The 27,490-nt window shown below is 39.9% G+C and overlaps 1 protein-coding gene across 2 annotated transcripts in view; it reads right to left on the reverse strand.

Moving 5' to 3' along the window:
* AKAP6 (A-kinase anchoring protein 6) overlaps positions 1 to 27,490 on the reverse strand; it is a 481,813-nt gene that overhangs the window by 267,683 nt on the left and 186,640 nt on the right. For both annotated transcript variants that reach the window (XM_029951555.1, XM_029951556.1), the window contains 2 exons: positions 15,395 to 15,646; positions 2,906 to 4,672 (listed from right to left, as the gene is read on the reverse strand). In XM_029951555.1, coding sequence (XP_029807415.1) covers positions 2,906 to 4,672; positions 15,395 to 15,646 — 2,019 coding nt within the window. The remainder of the gene's footprint in view (positions 1 to 2,905; positions 4,673 to 15,394; positions 15,647 to 27,490) is intronic.

Raw genomic sequence — 27,490 nt, forward strand, 5'->3', positions numbered from 1 at the left:
TAAATAAAATAAAATTTCAAAAAAACCATACTAAATATAAGTATACAAATTGGCAGAATACAGTGAGAGCTGTAGAAAAAAATTAAAAGGGTTCAGGTTACACCTTTTAAAAGCTGGTGAGGGTAGGTTTCCCTAAGAAGTTAATATTTCAGCAGACACAGAAGAGGTTAAAAAAATTAGAAATGAGGGCATCTGATGGAGAGATGCAGGCAGAGGGAACTGACAAAGATCCTGAAGGCAGGGGCAGCAGCCCAGCTCATTCCTGGAACAGCAGCGAGGCCAGTGGGAATGGGGTGGAGTGAGCATGAGGAGGGGCATTTGGAAATTTAGGTCAGAGAGGAAACTGGGGGCCTCTGAATTAAGAGGAGCTATTTCAGGGTTTTAAGCAGTGGTGTGATGTGATTTGATTTATGTTTTAAAAGGATCATTCTGGCTTCCGTGTTAGAAACAGACCATAATAGGAGCAGGATAGTTAGGGAGTCAGTGCAGTAATCCAGACAGGAGGTGATGATGGTGGCTGGGACCAGAGAGGGAGCACAAGGGGGAAGAGAAGTGGTCCATTTTGGGTAATAAAATCTATGTTGTAGGGTTGTTTGAGAAGCCTGTGAGAATCCTTTGAGAGAATTATCGCAGGGAAAGTGCCTAGTAGAAGCCTGGTACAAAGAGGATGATTAACACCCTCGTTATTATGTGACATTTGCAGGTAGAAAAGGTTCTCTGCACCTACAGGTAGATGAAACCTAGAGTGCAACATCCAAGGTCAGCTGACGTGGGGGTTGGCGGCTGCCCCACTGAAGAGGGAAGGGAGGGTAGACTGACCAAGGGCCTTAATCTTCTTTCAGCCTTTGCTTCATATCCCAACTTGAGGATGATATTTCCAACTCCCTATAAGACACTTTCCCTTAAGAGTTTTATCATATAATCAACATCAATGTATTTATTTTTTAAATTACCTGCCTCACCCCCACCTCAAGCCAGCTACCTATCCAAATGCTTCCTTCTCAGGAAGGAAGAGGCTGAACATTTGGCTTCATCCTTGCACAATAATGGGAACAAAACATACTACCATTGGAGTTGGTATCATCGCCATTATCTGCTTAAAACATCTCTATTTACAAAAGAAGAAACAAGACCCAGAAGGAAACACAGTTAGCCATGGGCCACTTCCTTCAACAGTCCTCCCCATCCTTGCCTGTCCCACAACACGGAAGTCCCTCAGATTGGCTGTCACAGGCCAGTATCTCTGCCCTGGTCACTATCACAACTGTCATGATCCCCTTTCTGTTACTGTCAACTAAATCTTCCAGAGAGACTATTGGAGGCCATGGCCTACAGTGCTTTAAGTGTGCTGCTTTGGAGTTCAGATCCTTACTCTATAATTACTAGCTGTGAGGCCTAAAGCAAGTTTTTAACCTGTTCTGCCTTAGCTTCTTCATCTGAAAAAGTCCTACCCCCTACGACCTAACAGAATAAGGCACATAATGCTCTTATTGCAGAATCAAGCACAAAGTAAGAGCCCAAGAACCGTTAGTTGTTGTGGCTTGTACTATACTCTCAGTAGTAGTTAAGTTCACTTTCAGAGAAGTTTCCGTAGGTGCCCAGTGAGCAAATTCTAATTGCCTTGCTCTGGTCTTCAGGGCCTTGTAGCAACCAGGTCTATTACACGTATGGGAACTTGCATTGCTTTCTGTTCACAGCTTCCAGTCAGCACAGCTCGCTGTGCCTCCCGAGCCCCCATAAACACGCCCATTCCCAGGGCCCACCTCTGTGTTTTGGTTTATGCTCCTCCTGCCTGGAATACCCACTGTCCTTCCCTCTGTCTAAACCCTGGCACACCCTTCAAAGCCCCGCTGAGGTTTTGGCACTCGACAAGAATGTCCCAGGCAAATCCTAGCTCCACTGATATTGCTTATCCTTTCCAGTATCAAGTATTTGCCTGCAGTATATATTGATCACTTCCTTATTGAGCGGCATGGAAGCATTTAGTTAATAGTATGGGTTCTAGAGCAGGCTACCGGGTCTCTCTCAGCCTCAGTGTCCTTATCCATACAATGGGGTTAATATTCGGGTTGTTGTGAGGATTGGATATATAAATTCTTAGTAAAAATAATCACTAATGTATGTTATTATTGTATACTGACATTAATGTTTCCTTTTATTTAGGTACCTTCATTTTCCTCCTCTAGGTCCATGTATACTATACTTTTATCCAGTGTCTTAAATCACAGCTTACATTATAGAGCTCAGTCCTGAGAGTTTTGATATCTGTTCCCAAATATTTCACCTAATAATCCATTCTAAAAGTACAGATTTACCCAAGAAAACACCCCCACTTCATCTCAGAGCCCATGAATAATACACAGTATAGGAAGCATGGTTATTAGCCAGGGGTCTCAAAGAGGAAGAAGGCTGAAGAAAAACAAAGACTCCCCACTAATTAGAAATATCTGGTCTATGTCTATAGGGAGATAACACTGGGGATGGTAAGTGGTTCTTGGGTTAGAACAAACAAATCAAAAAGCAGGGAGGATGACTACAACGTTCCATTCACATACTCCTGAGGTACTACTGGTCTGTGCACAGCTACTGTTCTCTTTATTTCATGCTCCATTCAAGGGGGCCCGCCATTCTCCAGGAGCCATACTGGGTGTGAGCAGTATCAACAGAGATTCCTGCACCAAGCAGCACCATATCAAGCTAATGCACTGATAAGAGTCATTCCTAATGATGCATACTCTGTCACAGTGCAGTGATCATTATGCTTTTTCTTTTCTTTCTTTGGGGAATCGGGTTTATGAAAAATAGCTACACTTTTTACAATGAGGATGGGGAGGGGTTGACCTTTTGCCAGCATTACTTCCAAAGATCAGGTAAGAACTCTTTCAAGTCCAGGAGACCACCTTACCTCTATTTTTTCCCATATGGCTTCATAGTTGTCTTGGTGTTGAATATCTTGCATCAGTTTCTGAATTAAAGCAGATTTTGTGGCAGAATGGCTCTCATTTTTCTCAGAGGATGAAGCTCTCTCCGACTTCTCATCAGTGTATTTTTTCATACCAGAGAGAGGCATACCCAAGTCCTCGTCAGAAAGAATGTCACTCAGGGGCCCAGATTCCATGCTCTCCCCCAGTGAAGAGGCTATGTCACTGGACGAGCTTGGAGACACTCTGCCTAGCCTTGTGTGCTTCTTCTTGACATGGTATGTTGGATAGATCTCAGAATCTGAGTTCATTTCAGACAGTTCCCAGTCATCGATATTTTGAATGGTTTCTCCTCTGGGTTTCTGAGGCAGAAGCTTTGTTAGGTTTTCCAATTTCAGAGCCAAAACTTCTGTCTGCTTGAGGTGTGAGGGGAGGGCCAGGTATTCGTCGGAGCCGTACCAGGCCTCCACGACCTGACCGTTCCTGGTGACATGGCTTGGGGAGGAGGAGTAACTTTTTTTGCTTTTGTGTTTTGAAAGAAGAGGCATTGGAGACAGGATGTTGTCTGAGCCAGCATAAGATTCACTACTTTGAGTAAGAGGTGGTGAACTGGATGTCTCTGACTGCACTGGCAACTTGGCATCCCAACTTCTCTGGTTGCATGGCTCCAATGAGGATGTGGAAATGGAATCTGTTTCTGGCCCCTCTGTGGCCTTGGAAGTGCCTGGAGGAATTCCATTCGACACTGCTGAGCTCCTTGTGTTTTCAGCTTGCTTGCCTAAACCGGCTCCCCGTTTGGGTGCTCGGCACAGAGGCACCTCTGCTGGAACCTTGTGTGGCTTTTTAAGCCGAGGTTTCTCTTTGTGGCAGTCACTAAGCCTTCCCAGGCTGGAGGAGATTTCCTTAATGTGACTTTTGACTGTGTTCTCAAGATTCCCATCCCCCACCTTATGCAAACACTCATATGACTGGCTGGCAGCAGACTGGCTGTTGGGGTAGGAAGACTGTAACAGCAGACAAAGCTTGGATCTGTCTGGGGGTTCCACCAGAGAAGGGGTGCTTCTGCTCAGCTCAGGCTTGAGATGAGCCATCTGCTTCTTTGCATCAGTGCCTTTCAGAGTATTCTTAAAAGTTCCCTCTTTAAGGAAAAGCCCTCTTTTTGGCAACGTGGGCTGCGTGGGAGAGTCCTCGTTATAATTAAAGCAATCTCTGATGGATCGCTTGGGAGTTGCGTTTTCACAAGGCAGAAGCTGTTGGTCCTTTGCCCCAAGTTGGGAGGAGGAATTGGATTCTTGTTTCACAGCCTCAGAAGGGGGTTGATCAGCATTTGTCAGAGCTTCCCCTGAAGATGATGTCCCAGGTATTAAGCCTGGTGGCTCCTCCACTGTAGAAGCACTGTTTCTCTCACATCCACCTTTGTCATCTGCTGAGAGAGATACTTGAGACGTCTCCTCACTGACTGCTTCGCTGCAGTTGGAAGGGACGGGGTCAGTAGCCACCGTGAGTAACCCAACGCTGCGGATGAGCTCAGGGAACTCCTTTTCCATCTCACTGTAGCTCCAAGAGTCAAAGGGTTTGGTTTTGACCTGGCTGGAGGTCATGTCACCTAGGCCACCAAGCAAATCCTCACTTGGACTATAGTCAGACAGTTCAAAAGCAGTAATACCACAATCCAGGGACAAATAATTTTGAGAGCATTTGATAGTTAACTGTCCTGAGTCATCCACTTCTGTTAGAGAATCAAGACGACCCTGAAACAGACAAGGGCGACAGTTTCAGTAAATGCAACATCAATTACCCTCAACCATTGTTCAAATGAAATCTCGGCAGAGGCCACTGTAAAGGTCAAAAAACAGATGTCTCAATTGCTTCTGGTTTAACATACAGAAAGGCATATTAATCAACTATATTGCTTTATAAAGTATTCTGTTCTTAAATATTGGATATTCCTTTAATCTGGAGAATAGAGCCTTGATAGAAATGGTCAAGGTGAAGCCAAAAATATCCATTATTGCCTTAACTTTCTATTTTAAAATAGCATATATTTCATTGAATAAAGCATTTCTTATGTGATGTCTTATGTAATGAAATTCTGGGGACCAAGTAATCTAAGAGTAAAATCTCTATGAACATATGTTTTGCCTACTGCTATCATTCTAGCATCAACCACCATGGCTATCTTATAGAAGATGCTCAATAAATATTTTTAAGTGCTATAATTAATTACACCAAGTCTGTCATGTTAACTATAATTTCAGATATACTTGTCATATCCACAAATCACAAGAAGATGTACTGTGATTTGCATACATCACAGAAATAGTTCAAGACTAGCTTCTCAAAGAGTAGGCAAGAAACAGATCCCATTCACAATTGCATGAAAAATCATAAAATACCTAGGAATAAACTTAACCAAAGATGTAAAAGACCTGTATGCTGAAAACTATAGAAGACTTATGAAGGAAATTGAAGAAGACACAAAGAAATGGAAAAACATTCCGTGCTCATGGATTGGAAGAATAAACATTGTTAAAATGTCATTATTACCCAAAGCAATCTACACATTCAATGCAATCCCCATCAAAATTGCATCAGCATTCTTCTCAAAGCTAGAACAAACTATCCTCAAATTCGTATGGAACCACAAAAGACCCCGAATAGCCAAAGTAATATTGAAGAAGAAAACCAAAACCAGAGGCATCACAATCCCAGACTTTAACCTCTTCTACAAAGCTGTCATCATCAAGACAGTATGGTATTGGCACAAAAACAGACACATGGACCAAGGGAATAGAAAGAGAACCCAGAACTGGACCCACAAGTATATGGCCAATTAATCTTTGACAAAGCAGGAAAGAGTGTCCAATGGAAAAAGGACAGCCTCTTCAACAGGTGGTGATGGGAGAGCTGGACAGCAACATGTAGAAAAATGAAATTAGACCACTTTCTTACACCATTCACAAAAATAAACTCAAAATGGATAAAGGATCTGAATGTGGGACAGGAAACCATAAACACCCTTGAGGAAAAAGCAGGAAATAGCCTCCTGCTTTTGCAAATGGCATATCAGATAAAGGGCTAGTATCCAAAATATACAAGGAGCTCACTAAACTCCATACATGAAAAATGAATGATCTAGTGAAGAGATGGGCAGAAGACCTGAATAGACACTTCTCCAAAGAGGACATCCAGATGGCCAACAGGCACATGAAATGATGCTCAGAATCACTCATCATCAGGGAAATACAAATCAAAACCACACTGAGATACCACCTCACACCAGTCAGAGTCGCTAAAATAAACAAATCAAGAGAATATAGATGCTGGCAAAGGTGTGGAGAAACAGGCACCCTCCTACACTGTTGGTGGGAATGTAAACTGGTGCAACCACTCTGGAAAACAGTGTGGAGGTTCCTCAAAAAACTATCAGTAGGACTCCCCTACAACCCAGCAATAGCACTGCTAGGGATTTACCCAAAGGATACAGAAGTGCTGATGCATAGGAGCACATGTACCCCAGTGTTCATAGCGGCACTTTCTACAATAGCCAAATCATGGAAAGAGCCTAAATGTCCATCAACTGATGAATGGATCAAGAAGATGTGGTATATATATACAATGGAGTACTCCATGGCAATGAGGAAGAATGAAATCTGGCCATTTGTAGCAAAGCGGATGGACCTCGAGGGTGTCATGCTAAGTGAAATAAGTCAGGCAGAGAAGGATAGATACCACATGTTTGCACTCATAAGTCTAACAGGAGAGACCTGGCAGGAGACCATGGGGAGAGGAAGGGGGAAACAGAGTGGGGGAAAGTGAGGGACACAGATCAAGGGAGACTACTGAATACTGAAAAGGAACCATGGGCTGAATGGGGAGGGGGAGGGAGAGAGGGGTGATGGTCATGGTGGGGGCACTTGTGGGGAGAAGCACTGGGTGTTATATGGAAACCAATTTGATAATAAACTATTTAAAAAAAAAAAAAGACCAACTTCTCTTTCGAAGGTAGACACAGGTAAACCTGGGGTAGAGTAATGCATATTAAAACCTTACCATTTCAGTCCCCCTCCTCTCTCTCTTGGTCTGCATTTCTCGCCCCCACTCCCATTAGTGGGTGTTAGATACCTAATGTGTCTCTCCCTTGTTATTTATAATTCAAGATAGGCCAGTTTGATTTGAAGCCAAAAAATAGCTTTACATGTGTTTTTAATTTTTAATCTTTAATTATGTGATTAAGGCTTTTGTCTCATCACTAATGTAGTTTCTAATATCACACAACAAGTGGGAAAATTTTTGACTGATGATTTGCTGAAGACAGAAGGGCCCTGGAATCCTGTTACACCTACCAGGCGAAGAAAAGCCTGCTCTAATCTAGTCCCTTAGGAGATGAAGGAAGGAAACTAAAACATGAAAGGCCATTCTATCCCCCAGACTTCTTTTCTCCTGGAGGTAGACCTGGGTGACCAAAATGAAGTCAGAGGTCATGTGGCCACTGGACCCTGTGTCCTTTCAGCCAGGTTATCCCAAGATCTGCCCATTCTAGGACCTTACACTGTTTCTGTTGTTGTTGTTGTTCATTTGTTTTATTTTTGGAAATTTTCTCCCCCTTCCCACCTTCACCTTACATTTATCTACTACTCCACTCACTGGAGTATATTACAGCATTCAGATAAATACTAATAAGCTTTATTTAGCTTTTCTAAGCCTCAGCTTCCTCATCTATAAGTGGGGGTAGTTGATGACTACTCTTACTTTTTCATTTAATCCTCACAATAACTTTCTTCTGGGGCCTGTACCATTGTTCCTGTTTTATATAAGAGGAGCCTAAGCCAAAAGAAGGTACATAACTAGCATACAGCCTTACAACTAGGGACTGAACTAGGCCTTTCTGACCCCGAACTCACCCTCTGACCTCCATATCATCATTTTCTTTGATTCATTGGCTATTATTTTAAACATGTGTACCCCCTCCTCCAGTTTGTTCTCCATATTGTCACTAGGGTAATCTTTACAAATTATAAATTATAAATGTGATGCTCAAAGTCTTTACTAGCTTCCTGGTGCTGGGTTAAAAATCCAAACCCTTCCAAGGACAGTCATGTAGAGGAACTCTCTCAAGCCGCTCTCCCCTCCCTGGCTGCACCCAGCCACAATGTCCTCCTTTCAGTTTTTGAATATGTGTTTCCTGTGTGTCAGGGTCTTTGCACTTGGGATTTCCTCTGTCAAGAAAGTTTCCTACCTATAATACCCCATCCTAGTTTACTCTTACTCGCCTCTCAAACCTCAGATCAAGCTTCACTTCTTCAAAATTCCAAATTCCCACCTAAGTCAGCATTTTTTCTTACAAGCTCTTATAAAACTCTGTTGTTTCTCTTTTAGGCTTTTACATCAATCTATAAATAAATACTTTTGTTATTATTTGATTAATATGTTTCTCCCACTATTTTGTAAGCACCACAAGAGTATCAATCACAAAAAAAATCCATCACACACACACACACACACACACACACACACACACACACACACACACGTTCTGACTCACTAGAACATTTGCAACATTTGGCATACTGATGTGCATAGAGTAACTATTCACAGATACAGTGGTTGTATATATGAATGAATGGGTGAATGATGATATTTTGGAATGTATCTCTATGCCTTCATGTAATTTCTTCCTCTGATTATGTAGTTTTAACTGACTCAAGTGACTAAAAGCCCAAGTTTCAGAGCCAATTCTAGCTTCAGCACTAATTAGCTATGTGACCATCAGCCAGTAGCCTGATGTCACTAAACCTCATTTCCTTCATCTGTAAAAAGCAAATGATAACCCATGTCAAGGGCGGTTATAAGTTTTAAAGGAGATAATATATGTGGAACACAAGTCTGGCACATGGATAGGTGCTCAATGAATGTTCATTCTTACTACCTATTATATTATTATTTTTACTAATCAAGTATATTGAGAGGGAAAGCTTCATCAAAATGAGAGGTATCCCTATGCTAAATTGCATTTTCCAAAATGAGAAACCAATACTAACTGCCAATCTCAACAAAAATTATCTAAATGAAATTGTGTGGCTTACATGTTTCATTCCTGGACCAAGCCCTTTAAATAACAAAGTCAGAAGTCAAATCCACCAACTAAGGAGCCAGTGAAACAAAAGTCACACTTTATGCACTTTTTAAGAGAGTAATATGGAAATTCTAATATAAAAGCAGGGTTGTTCAGGCAACAACAGATGTTGGTGAGGATATGGAGAAAGAGGATCTCTCTTGCACTGTCAGTGGAAATACAAACTGGTGCAGCCACTCTGAAAATAGTATGGAGTTTTTAAAAAAATTAAAAGTAGAACTACCCTACAACCCAGAAATTGCACTACTAGGTATCTATCCAAAAGATACAGGTGTGCAGTTTCGTAGAGGCACATGCACCCCAATGTTTATAGCAGCACTATCAACAATGGCCAAAGTATGGAAAGAGCCCAAATGTCCATCGATGGATGAATGCATAAAGAAGATGTGGTATGTGTATACACACACACACACACACACACACACACACACGAGTATTACTCAGCAATCAAAAAGAATGAAATCTTGCCATTTGCAACTACAAACTAGAGGGTGTTATGTGAAGTGAAATCAGTCAGTCAGAGAAATACAAGTATTATATGATTTCATTTATCTGAGGAATTTAAGATACAAAACATGAACATAAGGGAAGGAAAGCAAAAATAATATAAAAACAGGGAGGGGGACAAAACATAAGAGACTCTTAAATATAGAGAACAAACAGAGGCTTGCTGGAGGATTGCTGAAGGGTTGATGGAGGAGGAATGGGCTAAATGGGCAAGGGGCATTAAGAAATCTACTCCTGAAATCATTGTTGCACTATAAGCTAACTAACTTAGATGTGAATTTAAAAATGAATTAATTAATAAGTTAAATAAACAAATAAAGGCAGGGTTGTATTTTTTAATTTTTTAATTCAGTACTCAGAACTTATTTCTTCACAAAATTAGTATTATAAATGATAGGTAAGTTCCCAAGATACCCCATAAGTTTATATTCAGATTACTAACTAGTTGAAATTTGCATTGTTTTCTATCATTTTTGTCATAAAAGTACAGCACTGCAGCTACTTTAGTGAGGCGAAAGAGATTTTAAGTAAAAGTGTTTCTATGATAGGTAGAGTAAAAGAAATTTGAGAGTTCAGGTAAAACTTAGACCCCTCTTAAGTGTCAGGCACCTGCTTTTGTCCATGTAGAATACTGTAGCCCTGGGAAAGTGTTTGGTTTCCATTTTGAGATATTGTCCTAAGTATCTTAAGATCAGGGGGACTGTCATGCTCAAAAATAACTGGTACTCAAGAAATGATATTAGATGAATACGTGGCATGGGACTGTATCTCAGATAACTGGGTATGGCTGCCTCTTCCTAAGTCTCCCCCTAAGGATCACTTCCCTAGCCAGTCCTTTGTTTGGAAAAGAAAATACCATACTCAAAGACAGTGCTCCAAAGGGAACTCTCCCATCCTGTTCCCAACGAGGCCAACTATTTCTGTGCATGGCTGGTTGTCACTCAGAGGTAACTATTTTTAATAATACTGTATTTTTAATGTGAAAAAAACCCTCCCTGAACAACAAAACAAAAAACAGCATATAGTGTATCCATTTAAAGACCAAGAGATAAGCATCTACCTTGTATTTTTTTTTAATACGGTTTGTTATTAAGAGCATTCTTTAAAAGTACTTTTTCTAGATTTCACCATGCAAAGGGAATTTGTTTTTTAAAAAATTTCTCTGAAGTATCTCAGAGCAGATGAATAATGAGTTTCACTTCTTAAAATATTGCTTAGTAATACTAATATTTTTAGCCTCACCGCTTTCTTCTGGACCAGCTGTCCCAGACAGTTTTCTAATATGTGTAATTAATAGTCTCAGATAGATAGGGAGGTGGGGAAGAGTGCGCATTGTTTTCACTGTCCTTTTTTATACTTCAGAGATATCACATTTAATTGTATAAAGCTGTTAGCTGTGTCATGCTGCATACAATGTCTAAGCTTGAATATACCCCCTCTTCATGTTCTATGAAGCAGTTTCTCAGATGAAGCTTATGTTTAATGGAGAAGGTAATTTGTTCACTTTATTGCTAGCTTCGATCTGGTCTCAGACATCAAGAAACCCTCTCCCTGCCCCCAATTTAAAACAAAAATTTTTGCTTTGTTCCTCACCCATAATTAAGTTAACTGAAGCTCTTCCAAATGTCTTCATAGACCTTTCCTTTTTTTAACACTACATTTTGCTACTGACAAATATGAGATCTAATACTTATAATTTAGAGATTTGAATATCTCCCTATTAAAATGCCCCCAAGGTTATATCAGTGTCCATAGTCACTTCAGGGCCAGTTTTGTACCCTTATTTAGAGTTCTTACAGAGAAGAAAATTTGAAATAGAATTTTAGTTTTTAATCAGGGGTACAGTAAAAAAATTTTATATGCCCCTCTCTCCTCTAATCTAACTACATGGTGTCTGTTATGCTTCAACTACCAACATAGAAATTCGCAGACCTCCCACCAGAATGCCACACCTCCCCTTGAATCTTCACACCACAGGAACTAGATTCTGGCTCAGCTTCCTTTCAGCCCTACCATGCTGAAATTCTATGATTCTTAATGTGTTCTGGAGAGCAGCGGACAAGCAATGATATAGATGGGCAAGGGGAAAAAGACACAAATAATTCAAAAACTCTCTATTTTCTACAGGATAATTATGAGTCAAATGATTAATTTCCAAGATTGATCCTATTCCACCAACCTAAAATGGTATCTCTGTCTTCTACCCCTGAAGCAGTGATTATCTTCATTATTTAATCCAATTTCACCCATCAGATTTTCATACACAGCGATACTAACAAGATGCTGTATCTGGTAGAGATGATTATAATCCGTTAGCAACACTCATGCAGTTCAGATCTAGCATGTACTCTGTCATGGTGTAAATCGACCTGGGACACATGCTTGTAGAAGAACGCACAAAGGGCTACGGTATGTGTGCTCTGGAAGGAGGATGCATTCCCACAGAGAGGGCAAGTATCATTTAGGTAAAGTGCTTACCATACCGACTGGCCTATGGTAAATTTTCAATCACTGTTTGCTATTGTGTTAATATGATTAATAGTTACCACTACCTGTGTGATTTTCCCTCAACCTCAGTCATGTCATCTGTACGATGGATACAAGAGTATCATCTGTAAAATAAGAATACCGGCACCATCCCAGCCTACCCCCCGGAACTGTTTGAGGATCTAACAAAATTATGAAGGTGATTCCTAACATGTCTCATTCATCTTTGACTGCCTACTGCCTTCTATATAGTAGGAAATCAATAAGTATTTATTGAACATAGTAAGGAAAGCAGGAAGGGAGGGGCAGAGGAGAGAGGGAGGAAAGAATCACTATTATGATAACAGATCGATGAAGAGGTAGTTTTCTTTGTTTTATATGTTCCTAGATTTATGTCATTTAACCTCTCTTAGATTCAGTTTTTCCGACATAGAATGGAACCATTTTTAATATCCCTTACCTTCCTTACTAAATGAAACAATAAACATAAAGTGTTTACCAAAGTATCTGAAATATAAAAAACTGCAGTATAACACATTTTTTATACAATGTTGAGCTTTGGCCTGTTTTTTATTTTTTTAGTTGATTGGTTTTGTTTTAATACAACATTTGCTAATTTGTTTTCAAGATATGGTCTGCTTCGTATTTAAATTAACATTAACATTTTGTTTTTGCAAAGACAGAAAAGAGAGAACTTGCCACTTTCTCAGCTTTCCAACTTATCCTCTATTATGGCTCAGAAACTCAACTACCTTACAAAAAGAGAAAATGAATTCACTTTCACTGGAGGGACATCTACTATGCCTGGTTATCAGCCTGTTGTATGCCATTTCCCTCTTCATTCTACAAGTTTTCCACAGCTGAATTTATTCTGATAAAGCTTAGAATTTTATCCTAATTCTCTTCCTGTTTTTCACAATCTCAGTGCGCTTGCTGGCAGAAACAAACAAAACTAAGCTGTCTTGAAATCACACTAGAAGCACAAACAAATAGGATTAGGTATCCATTGCTCTGGGACGGACAGTAATGGGAACAGTGATTCAATTCATAGAAAAATATCAACAAAGCAGATGGCTGAGAATGCACTGTTCCTTTATCCCTCATACAACATATTCCTGCATATTTATGACAGAGCTAAAGAATTCCAAATGTGAAAATGTGCTGAATTGTTTCCAATCAAATACATAAATAATTGATGAACTCACATTGTGAGAACCATAATGGATACTACTTAGTATAAACTCGAAACATAGAACAGTGGCCAGCAACAATTAGTTAGCCTCAATGGCTTTTCATTATTACCTGGGCGACCACTTCATAAATGACATAGGTACATGATGAAAGTATTCCACAAAACAACAGCAATGATAACAACAAGCCCTAGAACACTGCTGTATCCCCCGCTCTACAACAAAGAGTTGGTGATTAGTAAATGTTTATTTAATGAATAAATAAATATATAAAAGGAACTGGTTTGATCCAATAATTTCTAATGCCCCCTCTAGTGGCAGAAAGTGGGCAGATCTGATGTCTGATCAATACTGGATGTTGTAGCCAGAAAAACACATAGAGAGGAAAAAGGACAAGAAAAATGTATAGATTGAAGATAACAGGTAGACTTCTAAAGAGCTCTTCAGAATATAATCTTTCCCAACTCTCATCTCTACCTCATTACATATACTTCATGAATACCAGATTTGGGGCAAAGTTGGACAGTTTGAGATTCTTCATAACCTCCCAGGACCACAGGAGTCCCGATCAAGGACCCTCTAGGGATCCCACGAGGGAGGGATGGCACCTGGGCACTAACACACACACACCCACGTATCACCCCATGATTAAAAAAGGACTCTACCAAAGTTATTATCATCTCCCTCACTGCCTTGATAAGAGCAAAAGCTGAATGAAAACAAAGAACATGACTTAAAGCTAGAAGGGAGCCTAGTAGGTTTTGATTCTCATAAACTTCCAGGGCCTGCAGGGAATTTGCTACAACAAGAGCATCATTATGAAAACAATAATCAACAAGTATAAATCATTTATGAGAATAGGCACAGACTGATTTTGTGTTGTTGATAATGTTGGAGCCACTGAAACATTAATACTGAATTATGCAACAATCATTATAAGACTTTTTAATCTTACTTATTTATGTGTCTTGTAAACTTCTATAATATATACTCTCCACAAAACCAAAGGTACAGCACTAAACTGGGTGTCAAGAGCCAAAGGACTGTATACACATACAAGCACACATTCTATGACTCTATGTACCATATCTATCTACCCATCTATACACACAAACACACACACACACACACACACACACACACACACACACCCTCTGCTTAGCACAATGCTTTGCTCCTATAAATATGTTAATTTTATTTGGAATTGAGAGAGTTCACTTGATTAAAATTCACAGTCTTCATTCTCAAACTATGCGTCCAAAGTGACAGCAATAAGCTCTTTACACTATTCTTAATGTGAGTGCAAAAAATCCAGATATATTGGTTGTGTAAAATTCTAAAACCCATTTGACTTGTTACATCCAGAATGATTGTTTTAAAGTATTAATGTAGTCATATCAAGTCCCTAAACAAACTCTTCTGTTGTCCCTAAAATAAAGTCCAATAATTTTCATGTGGTTTTAATATAACTTTTCAGGTTCATGATCTGACCTCTGCTTACCTAATAGGTAATCCTGGTCCCTTGAACTTTTTGCTCCACTCCTGTCTATAGCTCTCTGAGCCTATCATCCTCTCTCTTACTTCTGGATCTTCATGATGCCATTCCTTCTTCTAGAACATTTTCTACCTCTGTTATGTAGTCTAATCCCGATTCTCCTTCAGAGCCCACGTTGGACTCACCTCTTCAGGAAAAGCTTTCCTGTCTGAATTAGGTAACCCTTTGCTGTTCTCTAGGGGCAACATGTAGACTTAATCACAATCTGCCCTTAATGTCTGTCCTTTTGTCTCTATCCTGTACTAGACCACTTGAAGAAAAAGACCACATTATGATCACTATTATATTCTTAGCACCTAGGGCTTAGCACATGTTAAGTGCCAAGTAAATATTTATCAAATAACTGAATGGGAAGCAAGAAGTCAGGTAAGGACCAACAACTGTGAGTGGTATCTGGGCAAACCATCAGGTGAATTAACTCTGCTCTAAAGCTTTACTCACATTAAAAATGCCTTGGCCTCCAGTCACTATACCTAGATTCAAAGCTCAGCTCAAGCCCTGATTATTTAATTACAAAGTTCCAATCTCACATCTCTGAACGGAAAATATTCTTTAGTGGTCACACATGATGATGCATGACTTGGTTTCAGACACCCACCTCGTTTGTCTCTTCAGAGAAAGCCTGCAGGATGTCCGTCTGCCTGGTGTAGTTGCCATTGGCGTCCTGCAGACCCTGAAGGATGCGCTCCCGCAGGACCAGCACCGAGACTCGAAGCTGATGCCAGAGGAGCTGCACAGCGTGGATGTCCACAATCACATTGACTGAGTAGGACAGCAGCTTCAGGGAGAACTCTGTTTCAAGGAGGGCATGGATTTGCTCAACATGATCAGAAATATCCTCGCAAATGTCCTGTAAAGAAAAACAAAATACGTGAAGACTATTTTGCCTTAACCTAGGTACAGTAGGGGCGGGGTGCAGGGGGGGGGTGATAAAAAAAAGTCACTCCTTCACTTGACACCAAATGTCAGCGCCAACAGGTCCAGTAAACTGCAGGTTGGATAACGTGCCTTTATTGTTTTTTAATTTTTGAAAAGTTTTTAATATAATTTATTGTCAAGATAGCTAACATACGGTGTATGCAGTGTGCCCTTGCCTTTGGGAGTAGATCCCTGTGATTCATCATTTACAACACCCAGTGCTCATCCCAACTAGTGCCCTCCTCAATACCCATCACCCATGTTCCTCTCTCTCCCACCTTCCCCCATCAACCCTCAGTTTGTTCTCTATATTTGTCTCTTATGGCTTGCTTCCCTCTCTGTTTGAAATTATGTTTTCCCCTTCCCTTTCCCCATGGTCTTCTGTTAAGTTTCTCAAGTTCCACATATGAATGAAAACATATGGCATTGGTCTTTCTCTGAATGACTTATTTCATTTAGCATAATGCCTTCCAGTTCCATCCCTATTGTTGCAAATGGCAGGATTTCATTCTTTCTTATTGCCAAGTGGTATTCCATTGTATATATAAACCACATGTTCTTTATCTACTCACCAGTTGATGGACATTTATTTTTTTAATGTTTATTTATTTTTGAGAGAAAGAGACAGAGTGTGAGGAAGGGAGAAACAGAGAGAAAGGAAGACACAGAATCTGAAGCAGGCTCCAGGTTCTGAGCTGTCAGCATAGAGTCCAATGCAGGACTGGAACCCATGAATTATGTGAGATCCTGAGCTGAAGTCGAATGTTTAGCCAACTGAGCCACCCAGGCTCACCCGTTGATGATCACTTAACTTGTCTTTATGTTATATTAGATTCATAGTTGCAGGCCATATTCTTAGCCAGCTGGACTTTTAGTGCATGGAAGTAAGGTGATCTTTTCCTAACCACAAATGTGCTACTATTCTTTCAGATTTAATTCTTTCAGATTGATTGAAAGTTCAGCTAAGGTAAGAGGTCCCTCAGAAATCTGCTCTCTATTCTCTTTAGTTATTGTTTGTTTGTGATCCTGTCAAGGGAGCCAACAGCTGCTCTCTTTGCTAGTGGCGAACTCCTCTGAGCACACAATATTTCAGGAGAGAGGCATTATCCAGACAGATAGCAGAGGGAAAGGTGGGCTAGAATGTGCATTTCATAGGAACTCCCGGCCATTCTCAAGGAGCCCTGGGGTCTTTGATGTAAGGGACAATTATCACAATCCCACAAAAACAGATTTTAATCTTTAAATTCATAATGAATATCTAAATTTCAACCCACACTTTGTAATCGGAATCACTCTTTTTTTTAGAAAACTTTTTTATTCAGTTATAGTTGACACACAATCTTACATTAGTTTCAGGCGTACAACATAGTGATTCACATCCTCTAAACATTATGCTATGCTCCCCGCAAGTGTAGCTACCATCTGTCACCACACAACATTATCACAATATCATTGACTATATTCCCTATGCTGTGCCTTTTATCCCCGTGATACTTATTCATTCCATAAATGGAAGCCAGTATCTCCCACTCCACTTCCCCTGTTGTCCAGCCCCCAACCTCCCATTCCCTCTGGAAACCATCAATTTGTTCTCTATATTTATAGTTCTGACAGAATTACGCTTAAGAAAGGAAGTCAGAAAAACTCCAAGGACAAAGAAAGACAAAATACAGTTGTGTTTTAAAGACCTGGACATTTTAAATAAGAAACACTACTAAATCAAAGTTTCAATCTCCTCCACACATACTATTAGGTAGGCATATTTGGTGTCTGATATGTCACTTGTCCTTACAATTTCCCAAATTTCCATTGTGCCGTCAAAGGCTAGCAGCACAAAATGGGTATCATCAATGGTAATATTTACTTGAGCAATTTGAGTCCATTAAGCATCAAAAGGATGTACATGTCAGCTAAAGTACTCAGTGACTCATGGTTAGTTATGCATTCGTGACTTTTTTAATGGGGCTGTTACTTATGATTTTTATTAAGGGTAAAATGTAGGGTAACATTTGAGGTCTGAGCCCTATCACAAGCATCCAGTCATTCTATGCTGGAAACATAAACTTTCAATTTCATATAATTCAATTACTTGTTTTTAAAGAAAAACTAAAATGGAATCTGTATTTAATGTGTAATAGTAGGCAAAAAAATCTATTGAAGAATGACAGGAAGTTGTACCGAATTTTTAATAAAAACTATTATATAATTCCAATAAGTGCTCCAATATTATTTCTTGAAACTCAAAAACTAATTGGTGATAGTTATGTAAATTGATGGTAATAATTTGAAATAGATTAAAAATTAAATGGACTTTGGAATCCTAATTAGGTAAAGTTCTTACTAATGTGGCCCATGAGCATATGCAGTACAAGAAATATTTGGGGCAAAAATCACATTACCTTAACAACAAGTACATGGGAACCACTCAAAGCCAGATTAGCCAGTCTTTGCTGGCCTTCAGCATATCAGGGCGGGTCTCTGAGTGCTATCATCAAATAGTCCATATTGCCTGGGGTCTCAACAGATCCCTCCTTGGAGCATCTATTCCATTTATCCTCCACACCTCTTATTCCTGATACCTCAACCACCACCCCAAAGCAAATGTCCTGTCTCCTTTGCCCTCTTAGCATGTCCATTTCCATGTAGTACCGTGTTACCTTGGGCAACTCCCTTCCTCCCACTGCTGATCTCTTACAAACACCCTGTACTTTCCTGGCAAATACTCCTATTCCATTACATTAAAAAATTCTCCATAACTTTTTCACAGAACAGTGCATGTATTTCCTGCTTTTACCCCAAACTGACTCTGTCCCAGATTCCTGCTTCCCCCACTGCCTTCCCAGTGAAGGCTGTCCATTCTCCCAGCCCTCACCTGAGAGATGGGGAGGGGAAAGCTAATGGGAGAAGGGCAAGCCTCACTGCTTCTTTACCACTTTCTGATCATTACTCTTTTGCCCTCATACTAATGCCCTTCGTTTCCACTAGATGTCTACTGTCTGCTAAACCTTCTCATCTTCCTTCTTCATTGTTATCACCTATGTTCTTCTCTTTCACTCCTTCACATTGAAGAATGCATGTGGTTCAGTTTTCCTCTCCATACTGAGCAGACCATTGCCTGAGGCAATATTCACACTGATGACTGAACCAACACTCTCGCCTCAAATTTCCTTTACTCCACAACCCTTAAGACCTTCCACTGGGACAACTCTGCCATATCTCTACTCTGGACCTTGTCACCACTCTACTGTGGAACAGTATCAGGAAGTCCCCAGCGCTACCAAACTCTCTTTGTCTGATATTTTCACTCCCACTCTCCCTGTACAGGTGTTCTCCAACCTTATCCAGGCCACCAGACCCTTCCACCCTTTTTTCTCATAAACCACCCCCTCCTAACACAGCCTCTACAATGGTCACTTCAACCACTCCCTTACAGTGTTCTCCATTCCTCACATTCTTGATTTCCTCACTTGGATTTGTTAATATCAGTTTCCTGGGCCCTACTATGTTCTTGCAGATGCAGAATACATTATATACCCAGGAGAGGAAAAGGCTTGGGTAACAATTATGCCACCAGCTCAGAACAGCCAAATAGTCATTTCTCAATCACCCCGCTCCACCTTCCCATACAATGTGTTATATATAGTCTTGGAACCATCAAAATGACATCCATCACTCCTCTTACATATCATTTGGTTCCTTCATGATGAATGTAGGAATTTAGTCAGACCCACACCATGGCCAAGATTGCCAGGCAACTATCCAGGAGAAACAATGTATAAGGGACATTAGAGCATCGATGGTGCCAGTCAACTAAGGTCTTTACACGTTCCTCCTTCTATATCTGTGCAATTGATGTTACCCTTGTTCCTACAGAAGCAGATGGGCCCGGAGAGAAAGAAACACTCTCCCCACAAGAGCTGGCCTCTCTCTATTGAGTATTTAGGCAATGTGCACATGCAGTGTCTGCTGATATTCTGAAACTAAATAATGCATGGCACGGTACAACTTTCTGGGGTATAGTCACTTATTTAATCATTTGTATGCCCTCTACTCTGACACTCAAGTGTCTGGTTTGACAAAATTACATGCACGCACAAACTTTAGAAAAAGAATTCCACATATATATATGTAGGGTATGTATGTGTGTGTGTGTGTGTGTGTGTGTGTGTGTGTGTGAAAGTGTGTACACCCTCCTCCAAACATAAAACTATACCTGGAATATTTGATGAGAGGTTTGCTTAGAGAAATAACTGAGGGATTCTGAATCTGTACATACACTTTAATAATATAAAATTTGCTTTTCTCTGTCCCTCTACATAAATGCCAACCAAACATTTAAAGAATAATCAGTTTGAAGCTTCTAAATCTTAGACCCTTAACCATTGCCAGTTTGTTGTACGTTTATATGAAAGAAGCTGAATGTTATTTACATTCTGTTTATTTTAATGCAGTCAGTTAACTAGGTATTAGAAACTTCTAGGAGCACCTGGGTGGCTCAGTCAGTTGAGCTGACTTCAGTTCAGGTCATGATCTCACAGCTTGTGAGTTCGAGCTCCACATTGGGCTCTGTGCTGACCTCTCAGAGCCTGTAGTCTGCTTCAGATTGTGTGTCCCTCTCTCGCTCTGTTCATCTCCCACTAGTTCTCTGTATCTCTCTCCCTCTCAAGAATAAATAAAACATTTAAAAAGTACTTTATTACAAACTTTATTACAAAGGATTTGCTAAATGGCTTCTGTCCAGCAGAGACTGTTTGGAATTAAAAGGCTTTGAGTGACCAGACCTGTTGGAGGCTGTCGGCACTAGATTAGCAAGGTGAAGTGGAAGCATATGAGGTGGTCGGGGGAGTGGAGAGTTGGACCAGAGCCCTGCTACTGATGCATATAAGGAATCACGAGTGTTCAGCCTTGACCAGACATGTGACTTGAGTAGATAGTAACTCGAAACTCGACTCAACTCAGCATACAACAAACTTTTGAGCACTGCAGTGCTACTTGCTAGGAAATAAGTTAGTCATTTTAGATTCACAGATTTTTAGGAATACAAAAAGAAACAATCCCTTCAGGTTCAGAACTGGACACACACACACACACATACACACACACATACACACACACACACACAAACATATGTCTTAAAGATGTATAGGCAAAATATTTCTCTCCATCTGCTTACTGAGATCATTAAGACTAACATTAACATTCTACAATTAGAGATGTCAAATTTAACATGGCAATGCCTGGTTAAGCTGATGCAGTGACTAAAATTCATAACAAATGTTAAATGTTTGATTTCAGGGTCTTTCCTATTTCTATAGAGATGTTAGTAGGCAGAAACCTGAGTGTCTATAAAGGAGATAAGATCAAGAAAGGAATGAGGACACTGAAGATTGTATGAGTGACAGTCATGGAACCTTTTCCAGATTCAAAGGGAGAAGTGATTAGGTCCATCAGTCCATCTTCTATAAAGCAAGTTATTTCTGGAAATTCACCTTTCATAGTATTACCCTGAAATTATACCACTTCTCGTATTCCCAGTATTCCTATCAATTTTATCCCTTCTCCCCATTGTTGTCTCTACCAGATCTTTCTTCTCTGACCTTTAGACTCCTCTCCTGATTCCCATATATGCCTCACTTGGGAAAGGTGACCATGGACAGACCCACCAGTCTAGACTTCCTTCACTCTTAAAACCCCAAATTCAGTCTATTGCCCTTAAAGAAGCTCTCATCTCTTATATGCCACATCCACAAACAGAGAGCTAGAGGACTCTGGTGCTGTGTGGAGGTAGGAGAAAGGCAGACCCACAGAGAGAGAGCCAAGGATACCAAGACAAATGATTAACCTTCAGAAGTTTGCCTTACCTCACTGTCCTGTTCTCTTATGAACAAATGAAAAAAAATTCACCTAACTTCCTATGAATAGGGTGACAAAAGGCTGTTTCAAAAAAATCTATGGAGATTTCAATATCATAATCATAATAGAGCTTCATTCCAGAGTATATGTGGATGAATGGTCTCTCAAACTAGATGGGTGGTTCCACAGCACCTCTTCATATAATTAATGGCTATCAGTAAGTTGGGTATGCAAGAATTGCAAGAATTTTGACAATAAGGACCTTACTTCAACATCTTCACAATAAACAAAAAAGTTAACTTTAGTAGATAGAATTGTTTAGTTTCACTTTTCAATATCATCAGTTGGTATCAATTGCTTTAGCTACATAAAATCTCCCATGACTCTACACGAATGCATCATTCCCTTATATCTTATCCTCTGAGAAAAGATATTCTCCATCAAGCCCATTTAGATGACTCAATCAACAGATGTCGCAAAAAAATAACAAACTTTTAAGTTGAGGGTAGTTTTTAAATGTTCTTGTTCAAGCAATAACATTTTTTATACATCCTCAAATTGTCCCTGGCACAACCCATAATTATTAAGAATAGAAGAATAATGTCTTTAGAAATCAGTCACTTCTGTTTTTCCAGTGCATGTGCTGGGGATATAAAGTTGAATAATGCCAGGGCCTGTCCCCCTACTCCAGAGTTCCAGAGGCATCTAACCAGAAATCATAGTTGGGAAGATAAGTATTCACAGAGGGTGAAATGAGGAGGAAATGACTGTGTCCAAGGAGGCAAAGAGGAAAGTGGCAAGAAAGCTTTTCTAAGGAAGTAAAGTTTGAGTCTTCAAGGAGACAGCAGGAAGGTGCAGCAGAAAAGGGCATTCTAGGGAGCTGCAGGTGTCAATGTGCTTACCCTAAATATGGAACCAGTGTTTGGCACTGATTTTTCTTCGTCATGGCATATTATACACAACTCACAAAAGAACAAAAGTTTATTTCATCAAAATTTAAAACTTCTACTCTGTGAAAGATATTTTCAAGGAAAAGAAAAGTTACTGGGAAAATATTTGCAAATCACCTACCCAATAAAGGATTTATATCCAGAATACCCTAGCTCCCCCTGATCTATGGGAGATATGTTTCAAGATCCCCATTGGGTGCCTGAAACAACAGATCATAATGAAATCTATATATACTATGTTTTTGCCTATACATACATACCCATGATAGAGTTTAATTTATAAATGAGGGATAGTAAGAAATTAATAATAATAATAATAATAGAACAATTATAACAGTATACTGTAATAAAAGTTATATGAATATGGCCTCTTTATCTCTCCCTCTCTCTCAAAATATCTTAGTGTACAGTTCTCACCCTTCTTCTTCCTATAATGGGAGGTGATTAAACACCTGAAGTGATGTGAATGACAGGCATTGTGATGTAGTATCGGCTACTCTTGACCTATTGATGATACATCAGAAGGAGGATCATCTGCTTCCAGATCACTGTTGACCACAGATAAGAGCTACAGTATATAAACAACTATCAAAACTCACCAGTAAAAAAAACACAATATAATTATACCTTGGGCAAAAGACTTGAACACTTTATCTAAGTGGGTATAATGATGCTAAATGGCACATAAAAAAAAAAAAACCTTTTCAGTCTCATTTAGCCATTTGAGAAATGCAAATTAGAACCACAATGAGATACCTGTATACACCTATTAAAATAGCTAGAATGAAAAATACCAACTGCTCAGACGTTCCAGAGCACCTGGAGCTCTCCTACACTGCTAGTGGAATGAAAAATAGTAAAGTCACTCTGGAAAGCAATTCAGCAGTTGTCTATGAAGTTAGACATACACTTACCATATGACCCAGCAATCCCTCTCCTGAGTGTTTGTTTACCTTAGAGAGATGAAAACTTAGGCACATACATGAAGGAAAAGAAGTCACTTGTAATCACCAAAACCTAAATGTCCTTCAGTGGTAAACAGATAAACAAACTATGGCACATCTATAAAATACATGACAAGCAGGGAAAACACTACTGATACATGTAACAATTCATATAAATCTCAAAGGCGTTATGCTAAGTGAAAGAAGCAGGTCTCAAAAGATTGAATGCTATGGAATTACATTTATATGACATTCTTCAAAGAAAATTATAGTGATGAAGAATAGATCAGTGGTTTCTAGGCACCGGGGTTGGGGAGAGCATGACTATAAACTGATAGCATACTAGAGTTTTGGGGTGATAGAATTGTTCTGTGTCTTGACTGGGGAGATGGATATATAAATCTCCACGTGGGTTAAAACTTGTAGAACTGTACACCAAAAATGAAGTCAATGTTGCTGTATGGCAATTTTTAAAATAATGAAAGAAAAAAAAACAGTTTATAGTCTCTTAGTAAAACACATATAAAAATTAATTTTGGGTCACACATTCCCTTCAGATTCTTAGAAATTACAAAGAGCACACTCATTATCTACATCTCTGATTCCACAACTAATCCAGAGCCCATCTCAAAGTGAACTATACCAAATGGCAGTGATTAACAATACATCTTCAAAGTTGCAGGAGACTTTCCCCTTAGCTATTACTGTGTTCATGTGGGAAAGTGATGGCCTCCGTTCTATTTAATACACACACAGCACAGTAACCTCTGTGGTATTCCGTTACTCACAGCATATAATGCATTGAATGCATTATGTTACCAAATGCCCACTTCATTCAACCTTCTTGACACCTTGTAGTCTCAAAATTGCAGCTGCTGCCACATGTCTTTGAAATAGGAATCTCCTGTGGTTGTGGAAGCAGCTCACACAAACACTGACCTGGGACTGGTTACAAATAAACTCCAGCTGCTTGGGTGCTTTTTTAATTTATTTATTTTGAGAGAGAGAGCATGAGCAGAGGGAGGGACAGAGAGAGAAGGAGAGAGAGAGAGACCCAAGCAGGTTCTGCACTGCCAGAGGGGCCTGGACTCACACACTGTGAGATCATAACCTGAGCCGAAATCAGGAGTCGAACAATTAACCAACTGAGCTAACCAGGTGCCCCTGGGTGTTTCTCTTTTAATTTAGTTGTGTGTTTATGTGGTTTTGTTTTTTCTTTTTTTTTTTTGTAGGATTGTTGTATATTTTTTCAGCTGTATCTTATCTTTTCTAGACAGATAGAGCACTGGTATGTATTTAACCAGTATGTTCTCTAGCTATTTTCTCTAGCACGGGAGAGAGATGAGGACACTCTTCCTGGGAGTGCTCTAACTGCTTCAGCGTTGGCTACTTGTCCCTGGGAGGGGCTCTGTGTGCTGTCTCATCATAAGGCCACCATGCCCATTCTCAACCATTCTCAAGACACCTTGAAGGTTTTCTTGTGAAATTACAAGTATCCACAGATACGTTCTTCTGAAGGGCCCCAAACTGTCAATCTTCAGGCTCTGTGTCTGTTTTTGGAGGAAAACCCACCCTTCCTACATCTTCCTCGCCCAGGTACCAAAGCAATACTAGGCACCTCACCTACATGAAGTCCCATAAGTACAGTCCTTCCCACTTCTTCCTACTTCTTGCTTTTACCCCACATGCAATCCCCACATGAGAAAACACAGCAAATCCCCCTGAAACCTACAACCTGCCTCTCCTTTGGAATAAATAATAATTGGCAGGGACTTCTCCATTCATCTACAATCCCAAATAATGTTTCTCTTCTTTTCTCCTAAAAGTAATTTCACTGTTTTTCGTAAAACATTCCTGACTTATATTTGTATAAGTGAGGGACACAGTCAAATGTTTTTTCTAAGAAATTGTGAATTAAAGCATGCTTTTTATTTTTTGTTTTACTTTAAAAATTTTTAATGTTTATTTTCGAGAGAGAGAGAGACAGAGCACAAGTGGGAGAGGGGCAGAGAGAAAGGGAGACAGAATCTGAAGCAGCTCCAGGCTCCAAGCTATCAGTGCAGTCTGATGTGGGGTTCTAACTCATGAAACACGAGATCATGACCTGAGCCAAAGTCAGATGCTTAACCAACTGAGCCACCCAGGTGCCCCTAAAGCATGCTTTTTAAAGGGCAGTCAGGTCTCATTTCCACTTCCAATGTTTTTCTATCAGAGTTTCAAAATTCTTAAACCCTCATCTTAGCCAGCACAGACCATTACATTTAGAAAACTGTAAATTACATTTTTAAATTACATTTACAAAATGTTTTCCTGAAGACAAGAATTAAATATCAAGAGGTGGGGCACAGTCTGTTAAGCGTCCGACTTAGGCTCAGGTCATGTTCTCACAGCTTGTGAGTTCAAGCCCCGAGTTGGGCTCTGTGGTGACAGCCGGAGCCTGGAGCCTGCTTCGAATTCTGTGTCTCCCTCTCTTTCTGCCCCTTCCCCACTTGTGCTCTGTCTCTTTCTCTCAAAAATAAATATTAAAATTTATTTTAAATATCAAGAGGCATTTTCTTTACGTGTTTTAGTTTTACTGCAAAATGCCACGTCATCTCATTTTGTTTACTAGCAATTGTAGATATGCCCCCTATGTGTATGTGTGTTCACTCACCAGAAAAGAGGAGATTCCTACCTAAAACATGGACCTTTTATCTTAAAGTACAGATCAAGGGAACACTATAGTTACTTGGTTTAAAAAAAAAAAGAAAGAAAAAGAAAACCTCATATGTGCCTATCCCTGTGAAAGTGACCTATTTGAACTAAACCTTACAATTTTATATAAAAAACTTCCTATCACAGAGTATTAATGCCATCTTCAGTTGACTTTCAAAGCAGAGCAGACATTCCTATGACAAGTTATTTTATTTCCCCCAAATTAGACTGCTCCCTCTTTTTTTCCCTTCCTCAAGCAAATATACCTTTTTAAAAAAAAATGTTTATTTATTTTTGAAAGAGAGTGAGAGCATGAGTAGGGGCTGGAGGTGGGGTTGGGGAGGACAGAGGATCCAAAGCAGGCTCTGTGCTTACAGCAGAGAGCTGGATGCAGGGCTCAAACCTAGGAGCCAAGAGATTATGACCTGAGCCAAAATCTAATGTTTAGCTGACTGAGTCACCCACGTACCCAACAAGTATACTTTTTTAATGGTCCTGGTTTCTTCTTTGTCATATTGAGAATGGATGTGATGGGATGGGGGAGGGATCCTGAGACTTTTTATGGTCATCAAAATACATACTTCTCTCCAGAGTTTGAAGAACCTATGGCTGCACATAGTTGTTACCCTTTTAATTGCTACAATTTGGGAAGTATGAGGGATGAAAGGAGATTATTTATGTGCAAGTGATTTTGCTGTTATAATTAGCTATAACTCATCTATTTCCCTGACCAGACTGTACCTCTCTGGATGCAGGAAACACTTCTTAACTGTTTCTGCATCTATCGTGCCACATGGCTAGCATACTGCCACACATGTGGTTGGTGTTCAGAGGATGTTTGTAGAATTCAATTGAATAGAATACTATGTTTCACAAATCAGTCCCCATAAAGTGAGGACTAGTTTAGTTTCTTCTCTTAAGTGAATCTTGGGGCACCTGGATGGCTCAGTCGGTTAAGCATCCAACTTTGGTTCAGGTCATGATCTCGTGGTTCGTGGGTTCAAGCCCCACATCAGGCTCTGTGCTGACAGCTCAGAGCCTGGAGCCTGTCTTCAGATTCTGTGTCTCCCTCTCTCTCTGACCCTCCCCTGCTCATGCTCTCTCTCTCTCTCTAAAAAACAAATAAAAACATTAAAAAATTTTAAGTGAATCCACACTGATTGGCACTCAATTGTCAAAGGTAAGCAGCTGACATTGGATGTCTGCTGTCTTGATCAGTAAAGGGGATGAAAAAGTATGTAGGTTTGGGAGAGTAAAGATGATGATAGAAAGAGGAGGATGAAGATGGTGAATACAGACTTGGAAGCCTTTACACTTCTACCTTCATTATTTTGA

This window comes from Suricata suricatta, chromosome 9, assembly GCF_006229205.1.
Source record: "Suricata suricatta isolate VVHF042 chromosome 9, meerkat_22Aug2017_6uvM2_HiC, whole genome shotgun sequence".
Classification (NCBI taxonomy): Eukaryota; Metazoa; Chordata; class Mammalia; order Carnivora; family Herpestidae; genus Suricata; species Suricata suricatta.